The sequence below is a fragment of the Olea europaea genome, chromosome 18, assembly GCF_002742605.1.
Source record: "Olea europaea var. sylvestris chromosome 18, O_europaea_v1, whole genome shotgun sequence".
NCBI classification, from domain to species: Eukaryota; Viridiplantae; Streptophyta; class Magnoliopsida; order Lamiales; family Oleaceae; genus Olea; species Olea europaea.
In genome coordinates this window covers 17,390,326-17,399,175 of record NC_036254.1, presented here as the reverse complement: position 1 = coordinate 17,399,175, position 8,850 = coordinate 17,390,326, and the positions used below count along the sequence as shown (strand labels likewise).

Here is an 8,850-nt window from a genome sequence, read left to right as displayed (position 1 = left end):
GACCCACAGACCGGTACCACAATCTACCACCTTCACCTCCAACTTTACTACATTCACTAACGTGTTATATGTGACTAATTTTAACCAACTTTGTCTTCAATATAATTGTCTGTGACCATATTAGTCTAATTTGTGACTATATGTAAACAAGTCACATACAGTTACAGTTAATATAAATCGGGTCACAGAAAGTCACAATAAAGATAGACTTTGTAGAAGTCCGAAAAATAAAATGAAATTAGGCTCATATTTTAATGTGACGATCTAGTATCAGGAGTCTAGCCTATAGATGAACATCATGCTCAACCCACATAAGAAATGAAAACTCAATATTAGTCCAATATGTTTTAAAATGAATTTATTTACAATCTTATGGTGGTTCAACGCGCAACCCAAGTTTAGCCACCATACATGTTTTTAAAAATTATTTGATGAAGTTGGACGGTATAATTTATTGTTTATTTCCCAAAAATTGGATCGGACGATAAAAATTTATTTTATGTATAGAAAAAACAAAATATAAAATTGATTTGCATACATGTTATTTTTAAAATGGCAAATATATATTATTATATACGCACACATAACAACTACACGTTAAAAATAACTTTAGATTGAATAGTCAAACAATTAATCTAATTAGTTGGTATAAACAAGTCATTTAAATCCCAAAACTACACAAACGTGATCATAAGTTATGCGACTTAAACTCTTTGTTTTAAAATGCATTCAAGTTCTTTTAAATTGAGTGGAAATGAAAATGCATAAAGTGTAACTTTGATTGTTAAATGCTGCCAACGTTTTTTTTCCTTGAAATTGGGATTGATTTTCCATCTTCTTCAAGTTATTCACATTCCTTTAATTTTTATTATATGCGATATAAAACAGCCCAATAGTTAATACAAATGTAATTGCACTTTATTCTCAATTCCTTAGGTGATTCTACCGTTTTTTAAAGACAAATAAAGTGTAGACATTTCATTTTCTCCAAATTATTCCTATTCCATTTCATACATATCTTTTTATACAAGTTTCACGAAAAAAATAAGGAGCAACTTTGATCATGGAAAAGACTTTCAAAAAAAAAAAAAAAGGAAAAGCATTGGATTCCATCGGGAAACAACATTCACCAACCAACTTCATCGATTCAAAAGCAACAAACAAAGGTAAGTTGAGGTACAAGTGTTATTTCGTTTTCAAATTTGATTTTTCATTAAAAGTTGAATGAAATGATACCTCCGGGTACAGTGTTTCGGCACTACTATAGTTTGAATGATCATTCTTCGGCTCTACGTGTTATGATAATGTTATAGATATCGAATTTTGCCGAAAATTCATCTACGTGCGACGGTATGAATCCATCGTTCGAATTTTCTAATTTGATTATGAAATGCGCCGATGATATCTATTGAGTTTCAAACTCATGGGTTAAATCCCTTTTTACAGGTTGATTTTGTTCTTTTGTTGGGGACGCGGATGATGGTGGTTGAAGATCCAATTTGACATGAAAAAGTCTGTGAATTAACAATTTTAAATTGATTATGAAATATTTGTGTTTCCTATTAATTACTTTTCTATGGACGTCGTTTATGAAACTATTTCTACGAACATTTTATTATCAATAGGTTATATTTAAATATATATATGATCTAGAATTTACTTACGAAACACCGTCTACCAAAAAAAAAGTTAACTAGTTAATATTACTGTTTTCTTAGAGATTTCAGTTTCTACTCAAAATTTAAAAATTCATAACTAATTTGTTACTTCGAATTTTTGAACAAAGCTAATGGTGTTTGATAGCCTCATAAGTTAGCTACTGAATAAACTTAGAATCATGTCAATCCGATGTCGGTAAAATTTTATATGTCACTTTAAGTAAACATAGTGTTGCTATTTTCTGAAAATTCCAGCTTCTGTCATTGAACTTAAAAATTCGTAACTCAATCGTTACTTGAGATTTTTGGATAAAACCAGTGGGAGTTAATAGCCTCATGGATTAGTACTGAATAAACTCAAAATCATGTCAATCCAATATCTATGAAATTTTATACACCACTTTAAGTATGCTACGCTAGGTTACTTCCCAAATCGAGTCACTGCGAGGTTTTGAAAAATATTTTAACATCTCATATGTCACCGACGAAAGATGAATTTTGAATATGTTATATTATGAGAAGTTCCCTACTTTCCCTTAAAGTTTCGTGAAGTTCGACCTAAATTACTATGTAAACGAGTTTACTTTAAAACTTACTTCGCAAAAATGGAAAGTCAAACAACAACATTTATTTTTAAATTCTTGCCTAAAATTTCATGTAACAAAAATGTATTTTTGCATGGATGTCACCTGAAGACATTAGGAATTAGTTTCTTTTGTATTGAATTATGTTGTCATTTATTGTTCGTTTAAAAAAATATTTTTAAATTAAATCTTTATAATTTCCTCTAAAAATTTAGCTATTTTTTTAAGTTTACGGCTAAAAGTATAATTAATCTAGCGACGTTCCGGTCCTTGCTAGTCAGGGCGTTACAGCGTGGTATCAGAGCACGAATTTAGTCGATTCTGTAGACTTAGCGTATTTTTTTAAAAAATAATAATAATTAAAAGATGAGAAAATGAAACATTTAAAGCATTTCATGGCATCTTACATCTATCAATTGACCTCATCCGACGAACCCAAAGTATGGAATAAAATATTATGTTCCACTTTATTTTTCGAGCATGATTTATAAATCGTATAAGCTTGAATTTATGAAAATGCTAATGATATTTAGGATGAAATATGTTATGTAAGTTATATTTTGTATATATATACACGAAGAAATGATGATTAGCTATTTTATTGAAACCCCAAAAGTATAATGTATAAGTTGATATCACTAACAGAGATAATACATAATTGGACACTTATGTGACAGACATGGTTATAATTTATCAGACCGCTAGAAAGGCCACAGCTTGTAGAGCAGCGTTGAACCGTAGGTCTATCATTCAATCCTATGAGAACTTCGTGACTGACCCATCTCGTCCGCTTGTTGAACACATACATGACATTTACAAGAGATGTATGGCAGCGGTAGATGCAGGACTGGAGATCACGCATATCAAGGCTGTAAAATAACCTCATACGCTCACTTCTACCTCAATAGGGAAACATGGGAGTCATGGTTAGGGATGAGATGCTAGAAGGGAAATGTCTCGTGCAAACCAGAACAATTTGATAAAGGATCTCCTACAAGCAGCTCAAGATCTCGGCAGGCTGAATCAGAACCCAACTCCACCTACACCGCCAGCTCCTATTACTCTCTCGACTCATGCCTCGATAGTTGAGTTATTTCGAAGGCATAAGCCCCATACCTTCGATGGAGCATCTGGTCCACTAGTAGTTGAGGAATGGCTTCGTAAGTTAGAACGAATTTTCCGACTCATTGACTGCATCGACGCCCAAAAGGTTTAGTGTGCGGAGTTTATGTTTATTGGTGATGCAAGTTACTGGTGGGATTCAATGTCTCGGACTAGAACCCAGAAGTAGCAATTGGCGTTAACATGGGAACAATTTAAAGAGAAAGTAATGGACAAGTATTTTCCTTAGTCTCTAAGAGATTTGAAGGAAAACGAATTCCTTTAGCTCAAACAGGGGTAATATATCCCTGATTGATTACGAACAAAAGTTCGATCAACTCTCAGGATATGCTCCACACCTGGTTGACACAGAAATTAAGAAGACTAGAAGGTTCGAGCAAGGGTTAAACCCAGATCTAAGTATGATCCTTATGTCACATCGTTTCACATCATATCATGAGATGTTGGAACGAGCTCATACTATTTGGTATCAAAAGCCTAATGCGAAGCAACACCATCAATTGTACAACCAGCAAGATAGAGGGCATATTGGAAAAAGGAAGTGAAATGGTCAAGATAAAGGAAAGGGCAAATGGCAAAATAAGAAGGCTAACATCGGATCTAGTGCCAGCAAGGCCATAGTAGCTATAGTTGCACCTTGTCTGAAGTGTGGTAAACCTCATCATGGTGAATACTTGTATGGGAAGAATGCCTATTTTCGGTGCGGTAAGGTAGGATATATTGGTAAGGATTTCCATATCTTCACTCAAAAGAAGGACAATAACAGTGATCAGAACAAAAAGGGAAAAGCACGAGTCTTTACACTGATTCAGAAGGATGCAGAGGAAAACTCAAACGTAATAACAGGTATTTTACTGATATTCAATACACCTGCTTATGTACTATTTGATTCGGGAGCTACTCACTCTTTTGCATCAATGTCTTTCATCGCTAAATCTAGTATTACTTGTGAGAAGTCAGAAAATACACTAGAATTTAGCGTCCCCTCAGGTAGAACATTAAGTACAAATCAGTTAGCTAGGTCGGTAAATTTTGAAATCTAAGGAAAAACATTAGAAGCTAATTTCTATCTGATAGAGATGAAAGACTTCGATGTAATTTTGGGCGTGGATTGGTTGGGATGTAATTATGCAACCATTCGTTGTAGAGAGATGGAAGTGTCTTTTCAGAAACTAGGAGAAGAGCAATTCTCTTTCCTCGGAATAAAGACCAAACCCCATCTCCAACTAGTATCGGCCTTGCAAGCTGAGAAAATGATGAGAAAAGAAACGTGCCAAGGGTTTCTAGTTAACATCTCAGGAGAAAAACAGACGACAATAAAGATTGAGGACGTACCAGTTGTACGAGAGTTTATAGATGTGTTTCTAGAAGAACGACCTGGTACTCCACCAGATAGATAGGTGGAGTTCACAATAGATCTGGTTCCCGAGTGGCACCAGTATCTAAAACTCCATACAGAATGGCTCCAAAGGAACTTCAGGAGTTAAAATTTCAATTACAAGAATTGTTGTTCGACCAAGTGTGTCTCCTTGGGGCGCACCAGTATTGTTCGTAAAGAAGAAAGATGGAAGTATGAGGATGTGTATTGACTATCGGGAGTTGAACCGTTTGACCATCAAGAATAAATATCCTCTTCCGAGAATCAAGGATTTATTCGACCAATTGAAAGGGGCTAAGGTATTTTCCAAGATCGACTTACGATCTGGATACTATCAGTTGAAGGTTAAGGCAAGTGATATACCTAAGACAGCTTTTCGAACTCGTTATGGACATTACGAGTTCACAGTTATGTCGTTCGAGTTGATAAATGCTCCGACAGTGTTCATGGATTTAATGAATCGTGTATTTCATCAGTATTTGGATCAATTTATCATAGTCCTCATTGATGACATCTTGATATACTTCAAGAGTAAATATCAACATGAAGAACATCTTAGAATGGCGTTAGAAACACTGCATAAGGAAAGGTTATACGCCAAATTTAAAAAGTGTGAATTTTGGCTTGAACAAGTTGGATTCCTCGATCACGTAGTTATTGTCCAAGGAATTGAAGTGGATACAGTAAAAGTGGAAGTAGTAACTAATTGAAATACACCAACTAACGTGGGTGAAGTTCGAAGTTTTCTGAGATTGGCCGGGTACTATCGGAGATTTATAGAAGGATTTTTCAAAATAGCTGGACCAATGACACAATTGACAAGGAAAGGAGAAAAGTTTCAATGGACAGATAAGTGTAAGCAGAGCTTTCAGGAGCTAAAATGGCGATTGATTTTAGCACCCGTGTTAGCTATACCCGAAGGTTCGGAAGGATTTGTTATATTTAGTGATGCATCCAAACAAGGTTTATGATGTGTACTGATGCAACACGGAAAAGTGATTGCCTATGCATCAAGGCAATTGAAGCAACATGAACTGAACTACCCGACGCATGATCTATAACTCGCTGCAGTAGTGTATGCTTTAAAGATATGGCGCCATTACTTATATGGAGGGAAGTGCGACATTTACACGGATCATGAAAATCTCAAATATTTTTTCGCACAGAAGGAATTGAATATGAGACAGAGACGATGGTTGGAACTTGTAAATAATTATGATTGTACTATCCATTACCATCCTGGTAAGGCTAATGTTGTTGCCGATGCGCTAAGTAGAAAGTCAGTGGGACGATTGGCGTCATTACCTACTACTCAGTTGGAGTTTATCAAGGACTTAGAGAATTTACGAATCGAAATGGTTGCCATACCAAAGCAAGTCACCACCTGTTTAGCAACTTTGGTGGTTCGACCTACTCTTAGAGATCGGATCATTGAGGCACAAGGTAAGGACCCTTTCTTACAAAAGATCAAGAATGAGATGGTACTGATAAGAGAAAGGACTTTAGAATAGCTTCAAATAGGGCTCTGATGTTTAAAAGAATGATTTGTATACCTAAGGATGAAGTTTTGAGGAAGGAGATATTGGAGGAGGCTCATATCATTCCATATACTGCACATCCTGGCGGTACGAAAATGTATCGAGACCTTCAAAATACATTTTGGTGGAGGAATATGAAAAGAAGTATAGGTCTATTTGTAGCAAATGCATTGTGTGTCAACAAGTTAAAGCAGAACACAAAGACCGACAGGGTTGTTAAATCCATTAGGCATACCAGAATAGAAGTGGGAGAATATCACAATGGACTTTGTGGTAGAATTTTTGAGATCAGCAAGAGGGCACAATGCTATATGGATAATAGTGGACCGTCTATCGAAGTTCGCTCATTTTCTTCCGGTGAAAATGACATTCAGTCTAGATCGGTTGGCACGGTTGTGCATTAAAGAGATCTAAGATTGCATGGTACCTCGTATCCATTGTGTCTGATAGAGATCCGAGATTTACATCTAAGTTTTGGAAAAGCTTGCAAGTGGCTATGGGAACGAAATTGAATTTCAGTACGGCATATCACCCTCAATCCGATGGTCAATCTGAAAGAACCATTTAGAGTTTGGAAAATATGTTAAGAGCTTATGTTTTGGATCTAGGAGGCAATTGGGAATCGTATTTACCTTTGGTGGAATTTGCATATAATAACAGTTTTCAAGCAACTATTGAAATGACACCGTATGAAGCTCTCTATGGTAGAAGATGTAGATCACCAGTTCATTGGGATGAAGTTGGAGAAAAAAGAGTTTTGGGACCAAAGATCATTGAAATGACAGTCGAAGCCATTGATAAGATCCACACTAGGATAAAGGCAGCGCAAGACAGACAAAAGAGCTATGCAGATATCAGACGAAAGGACTTGGAGTTTCAAGTTGAAGATAAAGTCTTTTTAAAAGTGACACCAATAAAGGGTGTACTTAAGGTTTGACAAGAAAGGCAAGCTACGACCTCGTTATATCGGACATTTTGAAATACTTGATAGGGTCGGAAGTGTGGCTTATCGATTAGCTTTACCACCCGAACTATCAGTAGTTCACAACATATTTCACATATCGATGATCAAGAATTATATGCATGATCTTGATCACGTGGTCAATTATCAATCCCTAGATGTACGTAAAGATTTATCTTATAAGGAATTACCGATTAGAATACTGGATCAAAGGTGCAATGGAATAATCATGGAGTCGAAGAAGCTACTTGGGAAAAAGTTAAAGACAAATATCCAACACTCTTTGCCAATCCATAAGGTAAATTTCGAGGACGAAAATTTATTTAAAGTGGAAGGGATGTAGAAACCCGAAAAATAAAATGAAATTAGGCTCATATTTTAATGTGACGATCTAGCATCAGGAGCCTAGCCTATAGATGAATCTCATGCTCGACCCACATAAGAAATGAAAGCTCAATATTAGTCCAATATGTTATAAAATGAATTTATTTACAATCTTATGATGGTTCAACGCGCAATCTAGGTTCAGTCACCATACATGTTTTTAAAAATTATTTGATGAAGTTGGACGGTATAATTTAATATTTTTTCCTCGGATGGTGAAAATTTATTTAATGTATAGAAAAAATAAAATATGAAATTGATTTGCATACATGTTATTTTTAAAATGACAAATATATATTATTATATACGCACACATAACAACTACACGTCAAAAATAACTTTAGATTGGATAGTCAAACAATTAATCTAATTAGTTGGTATAGACAAGTCATTTAAATCCCAAAACTATACACACACGTGATCATATGTTATGCAACTTAAACTCTTTGCTTTAAAATGCATTCAAGTTCTTTTAAATTAAGTGGAAATGAAAATGCATAAAATGTAACTTTGATTGTTAAATGCTGCCAACGTTTTTTTTCTTGAAATTGGGACTGATTTTCCGTCTTCTTCAAACTATTCACATTCCTTTAATTTTTATTATATGTGATATAAAACAGACCAATAGTTAATGCAAATGTAATTGCACTTTACTCTCAATTCCTTAGGTGATTCCACCGTTTTTTTAAAGACAAATAAAGTGTAGACTTTTCATTTTCTCCAAATTATTCCTATTCCATTTCATACATATCTTTTTATACAAGTTTCACAGACAAAAAATGGTGCAACTTTGATCATGGAAAAGATTTTCAAAAAAAAAGAAAGGAAAAGCTTTGGATTCCATCGGGAAACAACATTCACCAACCAACTTCATCGATTCAAAAGCAACAAACAAAGGTAAGTTGAGGTGCAAGTGTTATTTCGTTTTCAAATTTGATTTTTCATTAAAAGTTGAATGAAATGGTACCTCCGGGTACAGTGTTTCGGCACTACTATAGTTTGAATGATCATTCTTCGGCTCTACGTGTTATGATAATGTTATAGATATCGAATTTTGCCGAAAATTCATCTACGTGCGACGGTATGAATCCATCGTTCGAATTTTCTAATTTGATTATGAAATGCGCCGATGATATCTATTGAGTTTCAAACTCATGGGTTAAATCCCTTCTTACAGGTTGATTTTGTTCTTTTGTTGGGGACGCGGATGATGGTGGTTGAAGAT

General features: G+C 34.9%; 1 protein-coding gene across 1 annotated transcript; it reads left to right on the top strand.

The window, feature by feature from the left end:
• The first annotated feature begins 3,194 nt into the window (after positions 1-3,194).
• On the top strand, positions 3,195-4,764 carry LOC111366813. The gene is made up of 3 exons (XM_022987509.1): positions 3,195-3,343; positions 3,975-4,385; positions 4,512-4,764. The coding sequence occupies exons 1-3, from the start codon at positions 3,195-3,197 to the stop codon at positions 4,762-4,764; spliced, it is 813 nt and encodes a 270-aa protein (XP_022843277.1).
• The last annotated feature ends 4,086 nt before the right edge of the window (positions 4,765-8,850 follow it).

What these genes read in the sequence shown, in the direction of transcription:
- LOC111366813 (XM_022987509.1), top strand. Translation starts at nt 3,195, where the DNA reads ATGTCTCGTGCAAACCAGAACAATTTGATAAAGGATCTCCTACAAGCA. An exon ending in ATAGTTGAGTTATTTCGAAG is followed by an intron (nt 3,344 to 3,974) that starts GCATAAGCCCCA and finishes ATCTAGTGCCAG; the next exon opens with CAAGGCCATAGTAGCTATAG. An exon ending in AGTACAAATCAGTTAGCTAG is followed by an intron (nt 4,386 to 4,511) that starts GTCGGTAAATTT and finishes CATTCGTTGTAG; the next exon opens with AGAGATGGAAGTGTCTTTTC.